Raw genomic sequence first — 22,748 nt, 5'->3', positions numbered from 1 at the left:
TAACCAAGATTATATTATTTCCAAAAGGACTAGAGTTCCCTAAAGAAAATCCTAGAGGACCTTTAAGTGGCTAAAACCCTTTAACAACTTAAAAAATGGACTGCTTTGACCTGTCTAACCTAATCGAATACTATAGATCACCATTTTTTGGCAGAGATAGTTTTACATTTGGTGCATATGTTACTGCTACTATACACGTGCTGGAAAATGGTCATAAATATGAATTAAAGTATTTTTAAGTATGAAAATATGTACAGCTTATGATGGGCACTTTCTACATATAAATCAATATGTCATCAACTTTATGGTGATATAATTGTCCCCAAAGCCCCACCTCTCCTCTGCCTCTGTGCGCACTAACTGGGCGTGTACAGTGGCCACACGCACGCGCTTTACTACCTGCTAATGCCCGTTACCCAGAACAACTGTCACACACACGCGGCAGATACACAGCTCAACCGGTGGAATTTGGGAAACTTCAAGTTAAGGGGTCATTTCTTCTACGCAACTTTGGAAAATATTTTATTTAAGAGTTAAATACATACACTAAAGTAAAATGGTTTCTGTCAGAGTAGATTTTATTATTTTACCAGAAAACTTGGAATCTAACGTTGACTTTTGACTGGGTCTGATTTGGACTTACCGAAGCGCTCAGAAGTACATTTACAGCCGGGCTGTCAACTTGATGTAGACTTTTCAGAACCAGAAATAATGAATAGGCGTACCAATTTTACAACAAAACATATTGGATAGTGTTGCATAATGCGTAAATGATTTTCTATTACTTTTAAAGGAGCTACTTAAGCTTCTTTCAGTGAGAACAAGGAGCGCATTTGAAGACAGTTTACGCGCAAAAGATTGACAATATATTGGACATAGGATATTATTGAAACGGCTGGTCAGAGACACTCTGACTACAAACTGGACATACAATGACAAGCTGTTGGTTTGCCTTTGTGGGGTTGTGGTGGAGCGCTTATTGCATGTTCCTTATTGCAGGTAGCAATTATTTATTCGATGGGAACAACGAGGTGCACCGGAGTTTCATTCACCGGCGGTTGCGGACACACGAAAAGAGAGAGATGCAGAAGGAGATCCTCTCAATCCTTGGACTTCCACACAGACCCAGACCTCATCTGTCACATGGAAAGTATAACTCCGCTCCGCTCTTCATGCTGGATCTTTACAATACGATATCAAGCGAGGAGAAAAACGAAGTGGAGGGCATGTTGGAACAGTACCAGTCCTTGTACACCACCCAAGGTCCCCGTTTAGCAAAACATCAGGAGAATGCCTTCCTAAATGACGCCGACATGGTGATGAGTTTTGTCAATCTGGGTAAGCTATACAATTATCCTTACAAATGTAATTTATTTAACCTTATAGTAATTTAACTCAATTTGGAGATAATAGGGGGCAAATCATGTAATAGTTGGACACATATGATCGTGCGTAAAAAGCAGTTTCGCGAACATTATGCTTCTCCAGTGGTTCAACAATAGATCGACATCCTATAGTGTATTTGCAGACTACGTGTGAATTACAGGTGTTCGGATGAGCCTGTTTTGGGCCGTCGATGCATGCACAATTTCGCGCGCTCTCACGAATCACGGAATGTTTTCCTCTGAACTCTTCTCAGTCCTCTTCAGTGGTAAAACACTAAAACGATTAAATGTTTTTTTAATACCGTGTTGCCTATGGACTTTACGCTCAATGATAATTTATGCACAGGGATAAATAGATTCATTTAGTCCAAATGCTGAAGCCTGTTGTGCAATCGGTTCCATGATTCCATGTCTGAGGGATAAAAATTGAAAACGTATCCATAGTAAACTATACTGAACAAACATATAAACGCAACATGCTACAAATTCAACGATTTTAATGAGTAACAGTTAATATAAGGAAATCAGTCAATTGAAATAAGTTCATTATGCCCTAATATATGGATTTCACATGACTGGTCAGGGGCACAGCCATGTGTGGGCCTGGGAGGGCATAGACCCACCCACTTGGGAGTCAGGTCCAGCCAGTCAGAATGAGTTTTCCCCACAAAAGTGCTTTATTACAGACAGAAATACTCCACAGTTTCATCAGCTGTCTGGGTGGCTGGTCTCAGATGATCCCGCAAGGTGAAGAAGCCGGATGTGGAAGTCCTGGGCTGGCGTGGTTACATGTGGTCTTGGGTTGTGAGGCCGGCTGGATGTACTGCCAAATATTCAATTATCTGGCAACAGCTCTGGTGGACATTCCTGCAGTCAACATGCCAATTTCATGCTCCCTGAAAACTTGAGACATGCGTGGTATTGTGTTGTGTGACAAAACTGCACATTTTAGAGTGGCCTTTTATTGTCCCCAGCACAAGGTGCACCTGTATAATGATCATGCTGTATAATTAGCTTCCTGATATGCCACACCTGTCAGGTGGATGGATTTTCTTGGCAAATGAAAAATGCTCACTAACAGGGATGTAATCAAATTTTTGCACATCATTTGAGAGAAATAAGCTTTTTGTGCATATGGAACATTTCTGGGATCTTTTATTTCTGCTCATGAAACATGGGGCCAACACTTTACATGTTGCGTTTATATTTTTGTTCAGTATAAATACAAGAATCAACTACCAGCACACTGGTATTTGTGTACGGCTATATTTGGCATTGGCCATAGGGTAAATCCATTTGAATTCAGTCATTTCTTGACAGCGTCCCTTTTGATAAAAAAAAAATACTTTCCATACATGGAGAGGCGGCCCAATGGAGAGGAGGCCCAATGCAGAGGCGGCCCAATGGAGAGGCGGCCCAATGCAGAGGCGGCCCAATGCAGAGGCGGCCCAATGGAGAGGCGGCCCAATGGAGAGGCGGCCAAATGGAGAGGCGGCCCAATGGAGAGGCGGCCCAATGGAGAGGCGGCCCAATGGAGAGGCGGCCCAATGGAGAGGCGGCCCAATGGAGAGGCGGCCCAATGGAGAGGCGGTCAGAAAGTGACTTGTTGGACATGAATGCCAAAACATTCAGGAGATAAAGGTGCCCAAAGTTCACCCTTGTTGCATACCCCTCCAGACCATGAGACTTCATTTTCTTCATCACAGGAAAAGATAAACGGTTGAATTTTATATAATTTCGAAGCTTACGAACAGGGTTGTCAAACAATATTATAATTTCTTGAAAACTGATTTTTTTTAAAAACCTTTATTGTCAATCAGCGTATCTAAAAACGCCTAAACTCAGATTAGTTTCATATTCATAGATGTTGTAGCTTAGACCCTACTTTACATCATCTAAGGTTTTTGTGTTGTGCCAGCCATAGGTTGAGAAATATCATGCTCTTGAATACAGGGTGGGCGTCCATTCAATCATAGAAATATGTTTCTTAGAATGGACCTATTCCTTCAGACCACTGCAATTTAGCTGGTTACACCATTGAAATTTAAATTGAATTAAAATACTACCACAAAGATGTCTGCCGGTCCACCCATCGTCGAATGTCAACTTAAATTGTTATTTCTATTTTATGATCTGTATTTCTATGATTTCAATAGGTTTCCTATGGAGGATTGACAGTATAATTTAAAACAACAGATATTCCCATTCATGTCAACCTTCTCTGTTGTGTGGACCTCCAACCATCTTTGTGGTACCATTTGAAAGATTACATTTTTATTACATTTATCAGCCAAATCATGACACCTTGTATTCAAGAGCAAGTTGTGTATCAACTGATGGCAGGCACAATACCACAACCTCAAATGATGTAAAACAGGGTCTAAGCTACAACATACATGTATGTGAATATGGTATGGGTGTTGTAGGCAAAAATAGGTCAACTTTAAGCAGCTTTTATCCAAAAGGTCCCTTTCTGACCACTTCTACAATGGGCAAATATGTATAGAAGGTTTTGTTCAAATCAAAAGGGGTACTGTCAAAAAGTGATTGAATTCAAATGGATTCACCCCATAGCCTACAAGTTACGGTTTAATGTGTAAACTGTGTTGCATTGTTTGTTGCTTTGCTAGATTTATTTAATTAAACCCCAGACAATAAAGAGATACTTTAATCATAAACGCTTTAACATGAAAGCCCACGGTCATTCCTTCCATTAGCCTCGGGAGTGTTCACAGAGCCTGTCTAAACAGACTGCATGAAGATTAACAGACTCTCTGGCAGGGGTTGGACCAGTTCAGGGAACTTAACCGAAAACTGAAAAATAGAGGTTTTTGATTAGGAACGGAAGTGATCTGTAGTGTCCGTAACAGAACTGTAATTTTAAAATCTTGAGAACAGGTTAATAATGTAATTTTTGGTTCCAAAAATATTCCTAATGTCTAGTATGTGCTCCTGAGTGGCCCAGTGGTCTAAGACACTGCATCTCAGTGCTAAAAGGTGTCATTACAGACCCTGGTTCGATTCCAGGTTGTATCATAACCAACTGTGATTGGGAGTCCCATAGGGCAGTGCACAATTGGCCCAACGTCGTCTGGGTTTGGCTGGGGTAGGTTGTAATTGTAAATAAGAATTTGTTCTTAACTGACTTGCCTAGTTAAATATAATTCAGTGAAGTTATAACGCTAATAATAGCCCAAACACATTCAATCCATGTGTGATCTTCTTGCTCTCTGACCAATCAAACATGTAAACAACTAGCTTATGTGTTGCATAGCAATCTTCTCTATCTGTGCTAATGGGTTGAGTGAATTAATGAGCTATTTCGTAAAAACTGTTGATTTCACAGAAAAACTAGGAACTATATGAACTGTTCCTTTTTTTGGGTTCGAACCGGTTCAGAACTTTCTTTTCTGGTCAGTACACTAGAATGGAATGAAATAAATAGCGGTTCTGAACAGAATGATTAGAAAATAATTTTGGTACCAACCCCTGCTATCCTGTCAATGCTGATAAGCTTGATGGATGACATTTTTTGAATATTGACATTATTGAAAATGAAAATACTATGGAAGTGTCCTAAGAACGATTTAAAAAAAAGTATGTGGCTCTTGTCAAAGTTTTTTGAACTCAAGCCTGCCTAACCACAAAATTCAACAATCCACTGGGCAAAAACTGGTTGAATCAATAGTATTTCCATGGCATTTCAACCCACCAAAATCAATTTGATGACGTTGAATCAACGTAGAAAACTGATTGGATTTGCAAAAAGTAATCAATGTAAGGGAATTTCGTATTTTTTCACCCAACTTTTAACCTAAATCCAATGACATGGAGAATTGTTTTTGTTGATTTCACGTTAGTTGACAACTCAACCATATGTAAATCAAAACTAGATGTTGAACTGATGTCTGTCCCCAGTGGGAAGTGATGAGCTGAAAGTAGAGCATGTCACAAACTACACTGCAAGAGCTTCCTTATTTATCGTCCTCTGGAGTGTTAAACAGTGAAATTGTTGGGTTAATGTTAATAATGTTTACATACTGCATTACTCATCTCATATGTATATACTGTCTTCTATTCTACTGTATTTTTGTCAATGCCATCCCGACATTGCTCACTATAATTTTTATATATTTATTAATTCCATTCTTTTACTTTTAGATTTGTGTGTATTGTTGTGAATTGTTAGATACTACTGCACTGTTGGAGCTAGGAACACAAGCATTTTTCTCTACACTCGCAATAACATGTGACCATGTATGTGACCATTCAAATTGGATTTGATTCCATTTTGATTTGGGAGTGTCTTAAGTCGTTTCGAATCACAGTTTGTTTTGGTTTTGCTGCTCTTGCACATCTGCATATCCAATTCAATTAATCATCTCCGGTACATCAGTTCCCATCCAGTACATAGTACCCAGGGATTAGGTTACCATCCCAATAGAACACAGAGTCCTGCTACTTACTTACTGCCTTGGAGAAGATGGCTTCCTCCTTGAATGTGATTCTAATTAATGCTGGACAGGCCAAGGCGCTCCGTCTGCTTTGCAAATAAAGTATTGTACGACTACTGTGTATAATCTGATCAGTTTTTAATGCTCAGTAGCTCAGTATTTGACTGTTTCCTGACGGATGGCCGAGAAACATAGACTACAGGATGCCGCTTACTGTCTGGGTGGTCTCGTTTCTTTAAAGCCTGCCTTTAGCATGTGTATCGTATAGGGACAATCGTCGGATCTGATAGGTGTTGGAAAAAGTGGTGATTGACCTTTACTTTTGCATTGTAGGCCTCAACTGATCCACTGTACACCAGCTCTACTGATAGAGGGCTCGTTGTGGGTTTTCCTGTGGGGGTTCATGGATTTAGGAGTCCCTTAACTCTGCTACAGCATCTGTCTGTGGTAAGCAGACGCTCTGTTCCTCGTCAGTGATTCATAGTTAGGTCTTGTTTGGTCATCCACTCGTTGAAAGTATCGCTTATGCCAACAACCCATATTGACTCATCACAAGTAAAAGGAAATAACTTAAATTAGGTTAACAGAAACATCCCTTCCTTTGCCTCCCCCTCATTCACTGAAACAGAGTGTTGATCATGGTCATCACTCTATTTGCCTGGTTGGTAGCCTACCCTGGTGTGTTACACTACATTATGTACAATACGAGCCACATGGTGTCGCACCACCAACCTAGACTTGTCTTAATGGTCCGTTGTGTAGTAGCCACGGTTGGTCGGTCGGTCGGTGGCAGCGCTAGTCAGCCTGAAGATGCTATTGAAGATAATAGCTTCATTCCTGTGAGAAAAAGAGGTCAACCAAGGCATTCCATTGAAGTGAGCTGTCATTTGGTCTCCTAGAAAGTGAGTGGTTCACCTGTTCTGTGAAAGAAGTATTCTAAACCACAGATGTGTCATTTTCCTTTGAAAACGTCAAAGGGTTTTCTGACCAGAAGAGGAGAACCTGGTCTAAAAACACGCACATAGTCAATTCGCTTTTCATTTAGGATATGGCTGCTGTGTCCAATAGTCTTCAGCCAGACTCATGAATGTACAGAAATGTCCTATTTGAACTGGTTTAGTAATGTGTGCTGTTGGAACTGGTTTAGTAATGTGTGCTGCTGGAACTGGTTTAGTATGTGTGCTGCTGGAACTGGTTTAGTATGTGTGCTGCTGGAACTGGTTTAGTAATGTGTGCTGCTGGAACTGGTTTAGTATGTGTGCTGTTGGAACTGGTTTAGTATGTGTGCTGCTGGAACTGGTTTAGTATGTGTGCTGCTGGAACTGGTTTAGTATGTGTACTGCTGGAAGTGGTTTAGTATGTGTGCTGCTGGAAGTGGTTTAGTATGTGTGCTGCTGGAACTGGTTTAGTATGTGTGCTGCTGGAACTGGTTTAGTATGTGTGCTGCTGGAACTGGTTTAGTAATGTGTGCTGCTGGAACTGGTTTAGTAATGTGTGCTGCTGGAACTGGTTTAGTATGTGTGCTGCTGGAACTGGTTTAGTAATGTGTGCTGCTGGAACTGGTTTAGTATGTGTGCTGCTGGAACTGGTTTAGTATGTGTGCTGTTGGAACTGGTTTAGTATGTGTACTGCTGGAAGTGGTTTAGTATGTGTGCTGCTGGAAGTGGTTTAGTATGTGTGCTGCTGGAACTGGTTTAGTATGTGTGCTGCTGGAACTGGTTTAGTAATGTGTGCTGCTGGAACTGGTTTAGTAATGTGTGCTGCTGGAACTGGTTTAGTATGTGTGCTGCTGGAACTGGTTTAGTATGTGTGCTGCTGGAACTGGTTTAGTAATGTGTGCTGCTGGAACTGGTTTAGTATGTGTGCTGCTGGAACTGGTTTAGTATGTGTACTGCTGGAACTGGTTTAGTATGTGTGCTGCTGGAACTGGTTTAGTATGTGTGCTGATGGAACTGGAACTTCAAATGTTGTTCTTTTGTCATGTCCAACTTATTTCTGATGGATTCGCTTAGCCTCACAGACGGCTGAAGGTCTTCCTGAGCCTTACTTGGCATGAGATGTTACCAAATATTCCCATCTCCCATTTCTCCTTCTAACTCTCTCTATGAGATCCTCTACAGGGGGGACTTCCAGTAAGTAAGGGTAAAATCCATCTCTGTTTGGAGGAGTTGCACCCTCCCTGGTACGGCCTACCTTCATCCCCAGTCCACATCCTGTTGAACTGCAATGGAGGAGCCATCAGTGCCCCTCTTATCTAAGTCAACAGCCACCCGCGTCGGGCGTTAGCGAACCACCAGCCTGCCTCTCACACTTGAAAGGTGACCTGGGAAAATGAGGGTTTTCAAGGGGGGGTTCAGGAGATTAACTGGGTCTATACAATCCCAGGCTTACTCTAGCAATCCCAGCCTTTTTAAATGTTTTTCCTGTTTTACGATCCCTGGGTGCATTTCTGATCAGCTAAATCTCAGGTAATCTGTGTTCTTTTTGCAACAGAACATGTCACAAAACTCTGGCATTACAAAATAATTATTTGGGAATGATCAAAGAGTTAATTGTTTGACTTCATGGGTGGCTTTATCCAATACCCGTGAAAGTCTTTAAACGGCTTCCCGTGGACCCCCTAAACAAAAGCAACGTCCTTCCTGCTTTGTGTTCAAGGTTTTTAAGGATAAAATGAAGTGAAGAATTTGAGATATGCTGCCATGGATTTAAATGACTGTTTCTAAGCCATGAAGTTGAGTGAAACTAATAGCTGTTGGAAGAAAAAAAACACAACAAAAGGAGTAGATGGAGTTCTACTTTAACACCTACTGTGACTCTGTAATAGTGTTCTGTATAGACAGATGGAAAAGCTATAACAACCGGACTCTGGAGATGTTTCTTCCATCAAACTGTTTGTTTCTATAAAGTGGCCATATGTTTTGCCAAAGAGCCTGATAACCAGTACCGTCCAAACAGCTGAAAAGGAAGCTCTTTAAAAAAAAAACGGTACCGTCCAAACAGCTGATAAGGAAGCTCTTTAAAAAAAAAACGGTACCGTCCAAACAGCTGATAAGGAAGCTCTTTAAAAAAAAAACGGTACCGTCCAAACAGCTGAAAAGGAAGCTCTTTAAAAAAAAAACAGTACCGTCCAAACAGCTGAAAAGGAAGCTCTTTAAAAAAAAAACGGTACCGTCCAAACAGCTGAAAAGGAAGCTCTTTAAAAAAAAAACGGTACCGTCCAAACAGCTGAAAATGAAGCTCTTTAAAAAAAATGTTACCATCCAAACAACTGAAAAGGAAGCTCTTTAAAAAAAAAAAAAAAAACGTACCATCCAAACAGCTGAAAAGGAAGCTCTTTAAAAAAAAAACGGTACCGTCCAAACAGCTGAAAAGGAAGCTCTTTAAAAAAAAAAAAAAAAACGTACCATCCAAACAGCTGAAAGGAAGCTCTTTAAAAAAAAGCGGTACCGTGCAAACAGCTGAAAAGAAAGCTCTTTAAAAAAAACGGTAACTCAATATGCAGAATCGTTTGTGTGTCTTAGGCACTTCATTGGAACTTCATTCGTCCCGTGTTAAAGTGAAAGCATGTTGATTCGTAAAACATATGAAAGCAAACGTGGTGTTTACGGTTTGTTCATTGAATTCATCCCCTTGTTTTAAAACTTTATTAAATTCAGCTGCCTAAAAAGCCTACTTTCTGTGCTTCAGTAGATCTACGTGCAGGAAATACCTCAGAGAAAACTTTGAATCTTCCGCACGTACGCACACACACACACACACACACACACACACACACACACACACACACACACCCACACACACACACACACACACACACACACACACACACACACACCGAGATGAGATGACCCTAAGGTCGAAAGATAACACTTTTTAAGAGGGCATTCCGTTTACACTTGAAGAAGTTTCTGTCACACACTACTCTTAAACCGCCTGATGGTATCGCTCCCTCTCACGCCATTACTCTCTCACTTGACAAGATGGCTGTCACGATTGGTCGCTATACGTGAAAAGAATGCCATGCTATGTTCTTTTTTCCCCAAAATTCCTTCTCTGAAAATTCTATGAACATTCCTATTCCCGGTGGGATGACGTGGGATGGGACCGCGGTGAGCGGAACGAGATAAAAGCTTTAGACACGGCACACTCCGGCAGTTAACGATCTGTCGAGGAGCGGTGAGTACCGCGATGGAACATCTGATTACGAGCCCGCTCTTCTCATATTTTTCACGTTGTGTGCAGGCATGCGGGAATGTTTGCTCTGATATGCCTCGAGGACAGGCCTAAAACTCCCTTAAGGCTCATTCTCTGAACTGTTGCAACGGTGGCAGAGGCCAAGAAGAGAATAGAGTAGACCTGCTTCTGCTCTGACCTTCTGACCCTTGGTGTTTCTCTAAGAAAGGGCTTGAGTGAGGAATGAGAGTGTGTGTGTGTGTGTGCGTGTGCGTGTGTCTGTGTGTGTGGAACCAGAGGATTCCCCAGGCCAGCAACACGGATAGGAGTGACCCAGTCTGGTGATAGAAACTTTGGATTGTTTTCTACATGAGTTATTATTATATACAATTATATATATTCTTATATATATATATATATATATATATATATATATATATATATATATATATATATATATATATATATATATATATATATATATATATATTATTATATACTATTATATATATTATTATATACTATACTATATATTATTATATACTATTATATATATTATTATATACTATTATATATATTATTATATACTGTTATATATACAGTGAGGGAAAAAGTATTTGATCCCCTGCTGATTTTGTACGTTTGCCCACTGACAAAGAAATGATCAGTCTATAATTTTAATGGTAGGTTTATTTGAACAGTGAGAGACAGAATAAGAACAAATAAATCCAGAAAAACACGTCAAAAATGTTATAAATTGATTTGCATTTTAACGAGGGGAATAAGTATTTGACCCCCTCTCAATCAGAAAGATTTCTGGCTCCCAGGTGTCTTTTGTACATGTAACGAGCTGAGATTAGGAGCACACTCTTAAAGGGAGTGCTCCTGATCTCAGTTTGTTAACTGTATAAAAGACACCTGTCTACAGAAGCAATCAATCAATCAGATTCCAAACGCTCCACCATGGCCAAGACCAAAGAGCTCTCCAAGGATGTCAGGGACAAGATTGTAGACCTACACAAGGCTGGAGTGGGCTACAAGACCATCGCCAAGCAGCTTGGTGAGAAGGTGACAACAGTTGGTGCGATTATTCGCAAATGGAAGAAACACAAAAGAACTGTCAATCTCCCTCGGCCTGGGGCTCCATGCAAGATCTCACCTCGTGGAGTTGCAATGATCATGAGAACGGTGAGGAATCAGCCCAGAACTACACGGGAGGATCTTGTCAATGATATCAAGGCAGCTGGGACCATAGTCACCAAGAAAACAATTGGAAACACACTATGCCGTGAAGGACTGAAATCCTGCAGCGCCCGCAAGGTCCCCCTGCTCAAGAAAGCACATATACATGCCCGTCTGAAGTTTACCAATGAACATCTGAATAATTCAGAGGACAACTGGGTGAAAGTGTTGTGGTCAGATGAGACCAAAATGGAGCTCTTTGGCATCAACTCAACTCGCCGTGTTTGGAGGAGGAGGAATGCTACCTATGACCCCAAGAACACCATCCCCACCGTCAAACATGGAGGTGGAAACATGCTTTTGGGGTGTTTTTCTGCTAAGGGGACAGGACAACTTCACCGCATCAAAGGGACGATGGACGGGGCCATGTACCGTCAAATCTTGGGTGAGAACCTCCTTCCCTCAGCCAGGGCATTGAAAATGGGTCGTGGATGGGTATTCCAGCATGACAATGACCCAAAACACACGGCCAAGGCAACAAAGGAGTGGCTCAAGAAGAAGCACATTAAGGTCCTGGAGTGGCCTAGCGAGTCTCCAGACCTTAATCCCATAGAAAATCTGTGGAGGGAGCTGAAGGTTCGAGTTGCCAAATGTCAGCCTCGAAACCTTAATGACTTGGAGAAGATCTGCAAAGAGGAGTGGGACAAAATCCCTCCTGAGATGTGTGCAAACCTGGTGGCCAACTACAAGAAACATCTGACCTCTGTGATTGCCAACAAGGGTTTTGCCACCAAGTACTAAGTCATGTTTTGCAGAGGGGTCAAATACTTCTTTCCCTCATTAAAATGCAAATCATTTTATAACATTTTTGACATGTGTTTTTCTGGATTTTTTTATTGTTATTCTGTCTCACATTGTTCAAATAAACCTACCATTAAAATTATAGACTGATCATTTCTTTGTCAGTGGGCAAACATACAAAATCAGCAGGGGATCAAATACTTTTTTCCTTCACTGTATTATCATATACTCATTTGATGTAACAAGTGGTTCATTCCCTTTTCACCTGCTCCCTAAGCCAATCAGAGGTGGGGGGCTAGTGATGGGAGCGTGAGAACAGCATCACCCTTCTCTCTGAGCTCCCCTGCTCCTGCTCCTTAGGTCTTTACCACCTTTCCCTCTGAGGATTTATGGACGCCTGGGTGCAATAGGTGGCGTTAGTGCGTCTTGAATCAACACAGCGCTGGTATGTTGACGCGAAGCAGCTGTGAAATACACACACACATATACATGCCCTCCCGATCTCCCGGACGGTGCGTCAGACACACACACACACACACACACACACACACACACACACACCACACCACACACACACACACACACACACACACACACACACACACACACACGTGTGTAGACGCAGGCTCGTACACCTACACATAGACAGACTCGAGCATACACACCTCAGGTATTTTTGTTGTCAATCTCCTTTGTTGCTTTTCAAGCTTGACATACTGCAACTGATATCATTGAAATCATATTGATTCAGGGAAGTATTTAAATGGAATTTCTATTATGATGATGTATTCAAACACATAGACATTAGATTGCTGGGAGGATATGATGGTGGATATTGCTTACTCTGTGACACGCAATTCCAAGCAGCTTTCCGAATGATCAAGACTTCATATAATGTGGTTAACAATAAAGCTCAGTCAACAGAGACGGACATTAAAGAAGAGTTGTGTAGAGACGGACATTAAAGAAGAGTTGTGTAGAGACGGACATTAAAGAAGAGTTGTGTTGAGACAGACATTAAAGATGAGTTGTGTATGTGAAATGTCTAACTAATAATCACATTTGCTGTCCAACACAGAAAAGAGCAGGATTTATCTCCAGCCAATAAAAAGCAAAAGGAGGTCACACCTAGATGTGGCAGCAGGAAGACAGAGACATGGATAGAAAGAGCAGAGAGGGATCCAGCCCACTGAGGCCACAAGTGATTGGATAGAAAGATCAGAGAGGTCCAGCCCATTGAGGCCACAGATGTCAGTGTTTCTGTGGCCTGGAAGGTGGCAAGAGTCAGGATTCCACCACACTCAATGGAAGACGTTGTGGGTAGAGATAGGGCAGAGTTGACCACCACTACCCTTCAGTGTTCCCAGCCCGGTCCGACCTCTAAAGAGGACGTGCCTGAAACAACAACCCGGGGAAGAATCAGGGCTTCCGCGTGCTCCAAACACTCCAACCTCTACAAGTAGCCCCGCTTTTTCATTTTTTTCTTCTAATTTACGAGGGCCAGGCAAGCGGAGGGGCTGACTTTCTAAACACGATACGGGCATGAAAACAAAGCGAGATGGGAGCCCTTTGCACTGAGGAGAGAGATGGAGATCATACTCCCACTCCCACTGGCACTTTTCACTAATCAATTCACTGTCTCGGCTGCTTCCAGACTGTTTGCCTGCCCTCAGAACCAAAACAACCCGTATTGTTCAATGTTCACACGCCGGTCCTGTGGCCTAGGAAGGAATGTGTTCTAAACACTGGCTGCTAATGAGTAGAAAATAGAAAAACGTGTGAGCTGAGCTTCTCTGCTGTCCCGTCTCTGTCTGACCTGTCACGTCTGGTGGGATGGAAGTTGGAACTCATGATTTATGGGCGCACTTAAGTGTTTTTCGTGGGGACCGTCCAGTTCAGAGTGTGTTTTTAAATCATATGGCCGGTATCAAAGCAGGGATAGGAATCCCCCCCCCCACCCCACCCTCCCGTCGTGGTCGGTCTCCATGGTGATGTCTATGTCATGTTTCACTCTGTTGAGTAGTAGGCAGGAGTGTGGAGCCAAAGAGCCTTTTTAAACGGCTCCAAAACTGTCATTTGGTATAACATGTCCAGATCCCTGGTGAATTGCTTGAGAACTCCATGGAATGTATTCATGTAATGTTGACATGTTGTATGTTGACTACCGTGCTGACAGTTTTACTGACAGACCAGTGCAGGTACTTATTGTAGAACTTATCCTAGTTTCTCTTTAGTCGCTAGTACCTCACCACATTGCTGTGTTTAGATTATGTAGCAAAAGACGGGCTTACATACAAGTCAACATGGGAACACTAGAGCTGCTCTGATTTATCAGCGGATCATGTGCTCTTGTTTTGAGCCAATGAACGGCATTGTGGTCTACTCAGCGTTTCCAATGGGAATAGCATTGAGCCTCAACCCTCATACCAGTGAGGTAAAGAGGAATAGGAGGGATAGAGAGAGTGAGGCATAGAGAGAGATACTCTGGCCTTCTAACTTGTGGCTGTGGAATGCAAGCCACCAATATTTTTTACTTCTCCTTTGGAAACAGCTGTGTTTCCTTTTTAATCGGATCCCTCAGGAGAAATCCATCTCGTCCGTCTGTCACAGGCTTCCTCCTCTAAATCTGAGAAGGTAGGGGCCAGCCGAGCGCTCAGACACACACCTGCTACAGCAGACACCAGATCACTACAGCAGGTCTCCCCACTCGGTCCCGCTGCCACCTCACACACACTCACACACACACTTCGCGCACACACACACACACACACACACACACACACCACACACACACACACACACACACACACACACACACACACACACACACACACACACACACACACACACACACACACACACACACACACACACATAGGAACCAGCCCTTAAATGGAATTCCTCAAATCCTGAAAGGCCAATAACAGGGAACCTTGACAATAATTATCACAGACTTGTCAGAGTATAAAAAAAAAAGATTAGAAACGTACAGATTTGGGGGAGAGAAGAAAAGAAAGTGCATCAGAAAACAACGCAGTATCTCTGTTTATATTTAGTTTGTACTAATGGAAGCCAAACTGAGAAGTAGCAAGGGAGCCATTTTTTATAGAGGGTCAGTAGTTTGGCCCATAGGAAAGCAGTAGCTTTCGTTGTCTGTAGCCTATAAATCTCAGAGGAAATTGACCAAAACATCAAGGACGAAGAATCCAACAGTAGTGGAAGGAATTAGATCAGAGGTTTTTTAAAGAGCTCCCAATCGGATAGCCATTGATTCTTCCTTAAAGACAGACATTGATGGTATCTTTTTAGCTGACGATTATACGTATTTGGCGTAGCTTCAGAGTGCAGATATGCGCAGTGCTGACTGAAAAGTAGTTTTGGACACCCCTCAGGCCCACACAGATGCTTTGTCCCTGTATCCTATGGATTTGCTTTCCTACCCGACGATTTCTAGAATGTGAATGCATTCTGACCGTTCAGAACACCAGCCAAGAAAACTGATATTGCTCTTATACCACCCACCACTGCGACCTGTATGCTCTCGTCGGCGGGCCCTCGCTAAATATTCATCGCCAGACCCACTGGCTCCAGGTCATCTATAAGTCAATGCTAGGTAAAGCTCCACCTTATCTCAGCTCACTGGTCACCATAACAACACCCACCCGTAGCACACGCTCCAGCAGGTATATCTCACTGGTCTTCCCCAAAGCCAACACCCACTTTGGCAGCCTTTCCTTCCAGTTGTCTGCTGCCAATGACTGGAACTAGTTGCAAAAATCGCTGAAGTTGGAGACTTATATCTCCCTCACTAACTTTATGCATCAGCTATCTGAGCAGCTTACCGATCGCTGCAGCTGTACATAGCCCATCTGTAAATAGCCCACCCAATTACCTACCTCATCCCCATATTGTTTTTATTTACTTTTTTGCTCTTTTTTCACACCAGTATTTCTACTTGCACATCTTCATCAGCACATCTATCACTTCAGTGTTAATTTGCTAAATTGTAATTACTTCACTACTATGGCCTATTTATTGCCTTACCTCCTTACTCCATTTGCACAAACTGTATATATATTTTTCTATTGTGTTATTGACTGTACTTTTGTTTATCCCATGTGTAACTCTGTGTTGTTTTTTGTTGCTTTATCTTTGCCAGGTCGCAGTTGTAAATGAGAACTTGTTCTCAACTGGCCTACCTGGAAAAATAAAGGTGAAACAATTGGGTTGGGTCAGAGCCGGCGCACATCATGACACTGTCAACTTTGATACCCTGATGGGTTAGATTTGTTAGACGATCCGATCGCTGAGGATTTTTTTTTTTTTTTTTGTACAACGCCCCTCATTTTGAAGTCACACAAACAACTTCTGGGACGGTAGTTTCAGACTGAATGTATGGAGCGATTGATTGAGCAGCGGAATTCAATTCAGGATGAGAGCCATGTGAACACTTCTATGTGTACAGTATGAATGCCTTGAATATGTTTAGAGTTTAGCAGTATGTGGGGTAGTAATGATGCTGATCTCAGTTTTGTTTCTTTCGTGCTTTATGGACAAACACCAGCCAAGAAGCTGATATCGCTCTTACTTTGTTTAACAATGTTTAGTTGGGTTTATTTCATTGTGTGTGAGTGAAAGCATCCAACGGTTCTTCCCCCGCCCCCGAGCGACCACTGTCCTGGGCTGTCAGGGAGGAGAGACATCACAGGATTGTTTGAGAAGATCCCGTTCTGTGAGACTGCCACTGCAGAGTAGACCACCATTAGTCTGTTCCAAGAAGATTGTTGTATCAGCTGTGTTTTAGCTGTTTTTATTTCATGTCTCTATGTCAAAAAGTGGAAAAGAATTTGAGTGTTTATTTTCCAGCCCATTTCCACGATTTGTATGATATTCCTTCTCAAAAGATATGACCCTATTTGTTGACAGGCTATTGGCTTACATTGGCTAGCGAATGAGAATGGCTGCTCTCACAAGGGCTGTTGAAGAAGTCGCTATTGACTATTAATGTTAATGAGCCTGCTCTGTGGACACCTGAGGCCTTAAGCGCGCGCGCACACACACACACACACACACACACACACACACACACACACACACACACAGACGCACAGACGCACACACACACACACACACACACACACACACACACACACACACACACACACACACACACACACCACACACACACACACACACACACACACACAGTTAGCTCTGCTAACTCAGAGAAACTGACAAAGAACAGACAAACTTTACACACTTCTTACTGTGTTACATTGTTACTTTGTGAAATTGCAATTTATAACAGATGAATGGTGACAAGGAGTGGATAGTTCGGCACCGTTTGGAGAGAAAGCCTGAAATAATGGCTGTGAATTGTTCCCTTACCGGGCTGGAACTACGTGCTACACCAATCTTAGACTACCCTACTACCACGCCAAACAAAGAACAGTGTCACGCTTGCGCAGATGAAATAACTTTTAGACCGACCAAAATATATTCTACAGCAGGAAATTTGCTTTGTCTAAGTACTGGTAGATTCAACAAACAAAAGAATGGACGACCTGACCGGAGAGGTACAGGACCAGAAAAACAGTCTTCATTTCTCCCAGGGAGAGCTTGATGAGTTGAAAAGGACTGCAGCACTGTGACAACTAACTGTTAGTTTACGAGGATAGACATCAACACTGTCTGTGAATCAATAATAATGACAAGGAAACAGGATTACCTAGAAGGGTAATCATGGCAAATAACATTGTTGTGGATGGATTCACAGTCTCCACATGAGACCTGGATGGAGTCTGAGGAGAAAGTGATAAAAATGATCAGATAGATCCTAAGAAGATTGAGGTGGAGTGCGCCCACAGGATTGGAAAACCTATTCCTGGCCCAGGTGGGAGACCCAGGTCGATAGTGGTAAAATTCCTGAGGTAGAAGGACATGGAGAGAGCCAAGAACTTGAGAGGAACCAACACCTTCCTCAACGAGAACTACTCTGAAAACTGTGCCCCAGAGGCCAGAGAACTGATCCAGCCATGACAGAAACCAGAGATCGAGGGGACATTGCTTACGGTACATCTGCTATGACAGGCTCATTGTCCACCCTCCCACCCAAAAGCCTGAAAGGGGTAAGAAACCCAATCCGACGGGTTCATAGCCTAAGCCCCGCACCCTTATTGACGGCTTGCTTTGTTTGTGGTTTCCCATATTATGTCAAATAAACTACCCAGGAAAGGGCTAAAAATAGCCCATATTAAGATATGTAGCCTAAGAAATAAGGTGCATGAAATCAATAACTAGCTAACCTCAGATAACATTCATATATTAGACACCAATGAGACTCACTTACATACAGTGCCTTCAGAAAGAATTGACAGACTGAATTTTAAATTGATCACATTTAGATTTGTTTGTCACTGGCCTACATACAATACCCCATAATGTCAAAGGGGAATTATGTTTTTCAGAATTTTTACAAATTAATAAAAAATTAAATGCTGAAATGTCTACAAAAATACAGACAGAGGGGGAAAAAGGAAGCCTGGACGGAATAAAAATATTCCAAAACATGCATCCTGTTTGCAATAAGGCACTAAAGTAGTACTTAAAAAAAATGACAGAGCAATGAACTTTTTGTTACTGAGTACCACTCTCCATATTTTCAAGCTTAATGGTGGCTTATCATGTTAGGGGTATGCATGTAATTGTTAAGGACTGGGGAGTTTTTCAGGATAAAAAGAAACGTAATAGAACTAAGCACAGTGTCACGTCCTGACCATGGTAGGCTGTTATTTTCTACGGTAGAGTAGGTCAGGGCGTGACAGGGGGGTTTATTCTATGTGTTCTATTTCTATGTTCTTAGGTTCTAGTTTTTGTATTTCTATGTTGGTTTGTTTGGGATGATTAGAGGCAGCTGGTCCTCGTTGTCTCTAATTGGAGATAATACTTAAGTAGGGGTTTTTCTTCCTGGGTTTTGTGGGTGATTCTTTTGGAGTAGTGTTTGTTTCTCCTCTGCGTCACGGTTTGTTGTTTTGTCCATTCAGTTATTTTATGTATTGCATAGTTTCACAGAGTAAATAAAATGTGGAACGACACACACGCTGCACCTTGGTTCTCTCCTTTTGACAGCCGTGACACACAGGCAAAACCCTAGAGGTTAACCTGGTTCAGTCTGCTTTCCACCAGACACTGGGACATGAATTCACCTTTCAGCAGGACAATAACCCAAAACACAAGGGCGAATCTACTCTGGATTTGCTTGCCAAGAAGACAGTGAACGTTCCTGAGTGGCCGAGTTACAGTTTTGACTTAAATCTACTTGATAATCTATGGCAAGACCTGAAAATGGTTGTCTAGAATGATCACCAACCAATGTGACAGAGCATGAAGAATTTTGAAAATAAATAATTGGCAAATGTTGTACAATCCAGATGTGGAATGCTCTTAGAGACTTAACCAGAAAGACTCACAGCTGTAATCGCTGCCAAAGGTGCTTCTACAAAGTATTGACTCAGGGATGTAAATACTTATGTAAATGAGATATTTCTGTATTTCATTTTCAATACATTTGCTAACATTTCTAAAAACATGTTTTTACTTTGTCGTTATGAATCCATTTAGAATTGTTGAATGCTGTAACATACCAAAATGTGGAATAAATCAATGGGTATGAATACTTTCTGAAGGCACTGTAATTCATTTGACAACACAGCAGTAGCACTACAGGGATACAACGGCCATAGAAGAGACAGGGAAAAATATGGGGGAGTTGTTGCTGTATATGTCCAGAGCCAAATTCCTGTGTAGCTCGGAGAGGATCTCATGCCAAAGGTTGTTGAAGTGTTTTGGTTGCAGGTTCACCTGCCACATGTAAAGCCTCTTCTTTTGGGCTGCTGCTATCGGCCACCAAGTGCTAACAGTCGGTTTTTTGGATAATATGTGTGAAATGCTTGATAATGTGTTTGATGTTAACAGAGAGGTCTATTTTCTGGGTGACCTAAACAAAGACTGGTTTTCATCAAGCTGTCCCCTCAAGAGGAAGCTGCTTACTGTAACCAACGCCTGTAATCTGGTTCAGGTTATTAATCAACCTGCCAGGGTGTTTACAAACACTACAGGAACTATATCATCCACATGTATTGATTATATTTTTACCAACTCTGCAGAACTTTGTTCTAAAGCTGTGACCACAATATAGAAGCTGTATCCACCCATTGGATGTAGTGACCACAATATAAAAGCTGTATCCACCCATTGGATGTAGTGACCACAATATAAAAGCTGTATCCACCCATTGGATGTAGTGACCACAATATAAAAGCTGTATCCACCCATTGGATGTAGTGACCACAATATAAAAGCTGTATCCACCCATTGGATGTAGTGACCACAATATAAAAGCTGTATCCAGAAAAGCCAAAGTTCCAAAGGTACGACTTAAAATAGTGTATAAGAGATCATACAAAAAGGTTTGTAGTGATTCCTATGCTGAAAATGTAAAGAAGATTGATTGGTTTAATATGTGTAATGGGAAGGAGCATCCAGACATTGCACTTTAAACATTTATGAAATTGCTGAGGATAGCAGAATATTTTGCTGCTCCTATTTCTCAAATCTTTAATCTGAGTTCTGAGAATTTTTTTCCCCCCTCAGACCTGAAGGGAAGCTAAAGTCATTCCGTTACCCAAGAATGGTAAAGCGGCCTTTTCTGGCTGTAACAACAGATCAATAAGTCTCTTAGCAAACTTTTGGAAAGAATTGTGTTTGACCAAATACAATGTTATTTCTCTATGAACAAATTAACAACAGACTTTCAGCATGTCTATAGAGAAGAGCATTCTACATGTACTGCACTGACAGAAATGACTGACGATTGGCTGAAAGAAATTGATAATAAGATGGTTGGAGCTGTGTACAGTTAGGTTTCAGTGCAGCCTTAGACATTATTGACCTTAATCTGTTAGCGGAAAAACATGTGTTATGGCTTTACGCCCTCTGCCATCGTAGATCAAAAGGTACAGAGCATTAGGAAAGTATTCAGACCCCTTTGACGTTTTCCACATTTTGTTACGTTACAGCCTTATTCCAAAGTGGATGAAATTGTTCCCCCCCCCCCTCATAATACCTCATAATAACAAAGTAAAAATAAAAACGGAAATATCGCATTCACGTAAGTGTTCAGACCCTTTACTCAGTACTTTGTTGAAGCACCTTCTTGGGTATGACGCTACAAGCTTGGCACCAATGTATTTGGGGAGTTTCTCCCATTCTTCTCTGCAGATCCTCTGAAGCTCTGTCAGGTTGGATATACAGCATTGCTGCACAGCTATTTTCAGGTCTCTCCAGAGACGTTCGATCGGGTTCAAGTCCGGGCTCTGTCTGGGCCTCTCAAGGACATTCCGAGACTTGTCCTGAAGCCACTCATGCGTTGTCTTGGCTGTGTGCTTAGGGTCGTTGTCCTATTGGAAGGTGAACCTTCGCCCCCCAGTCTGAGATCATGAGCGCTCTGGAGCAGGTTTTCATCAAGGATCTCTCTGTACTTTGCTCCATTTATCTTTCCCTCAATCCTGACTAGTCTCCCAGTCCCTGCCTCTGAAAAACATCCCCACAGCATGATGCTGCCCCCACCATGCTTCAGCGTAGGGATGGTGCCAGGTTTCCTCCAGACGTGATGCTTGGCATTTAGGCCAAAGAGTTTAATCTTGGTTTCATCAGACCAGAGAATCTTGTTTCTCATGGTTGGGGAAGTCTTTAGGTGCCTTTTGACAAACTCCAAGCAGGCTGTCATGTGCCTTTTACTGAGTAGTGGCTCCCGTCTGGCCTCTCTACCATAATGGCCTGATCGGTGGAGTGATGCAGAGATGATTGTACTTCTTGAAGGGTCTCCCATCTCTACAGAGGAACTCTAGAGCTCTTTCAGAGTGACCTTCGGGTTCTTGGTCACCTACCTGACCAAGGCCCTTCTCCCCTGATTGCTCAGTTTGGCCGGGTGGCCAGCTCTAGGAAGAGTCTTGGGGGTTCCAAACTTCTTCCATTTAAGAATGATGGAGGCCACTCTGTTCTTGCGGACCTTCAATGCTGCAGACATTTTTTGGTATCCTTCCCCAGATCTGTGCCTCGACACAATCCTGTCTCTGAGCTCTACGGACAATTCCTTCGACCTCATGGCTTGGTTTTTGCTCTGACATGCACGGTCAACTGTTAGACTTTATATAGACAGGTGTGTGCCTTTCCAAATAAATTCCAATCAATTGAATTTACCACAGGTGGAATCCAATCAAGTTGTAGAAACATCTCAAGTGTGATCAATGTAAACAGGAGCTCAATTTCGAGTCTCATAGCAAAGGGTCTGAATACTTATGTTAATAAGGTATTTTTGTTTTCAGTTTTTTATACATTTGCCAAAAGATCTAAAAACCTGTTTTTGCTTTGTCATTATGGGGCACTGTGTGTAGATTGATGAGGATTTTTTTATTTACTTAATCCATTTTAGAATAAGGCTGTAACGTAACAAAATGTGGAAAAAGGGAAGGGGTCTGAATATTTCCGAATGCGCTGTATCTACCTAATAGGTTTTCTTCAATGGAAGCCTCTCTAATGTAATACATGTAAAGTGTGGAATTCCGCAAAGGAGTTGTTTTGGCCCTTTACTGTTTCATATTTGTACTAATGATCTACCACTAGCCTTAAACTAAGCCTGTGTGTCTATGTACTGTATGCTGATGATTCAACCCTATACACATCAGCGGCC

General features: G+C 42.0%; 1 protein-coding gene across 1 annotated transcript in view; it reads left to right on the top strand.

The window, feature by feature from the left end:
* The first annotated feature begins 433 nt into the window (after positions 1-433).
* LOC106579629 (bone morphogenetic protein 7) overlaps positions 434-22,748 on the top strand; it is a 55,148-nt gene continuing 32,833 nt past the window's right edge. Inside the window, exon 1 of the mRNA XM_014159727.3 lies at positions 434-1,338. Within this exon, the coding sequence (XP_014015202.2) occupies positions 933-1,338 (406 nt within the window). The 5' untranslated portion in view covers positions 434-932. The remainder of the gene's footprint in view (positions 1,339-22,748) is intronic.

The sequence above is a fragment of the Salmo salar genome, chromosome 19 (genome assembly GCF_965601325.2).
Source record: "Salmo salar chromosome 19, fSalSal1, whole genome shotgun sequence".
Lineage (NCBI taxonomy): Eukaryota > Metazoa > Chordata > Actinopteri > Salmoniformes > Salmonidae > Salmo > Salmo salar.
The sequence above is the reverse complement of the archived record's forward strand: the minus strand, read 5'-3'. Positions and strand labels throughout refer to the sequence as shown.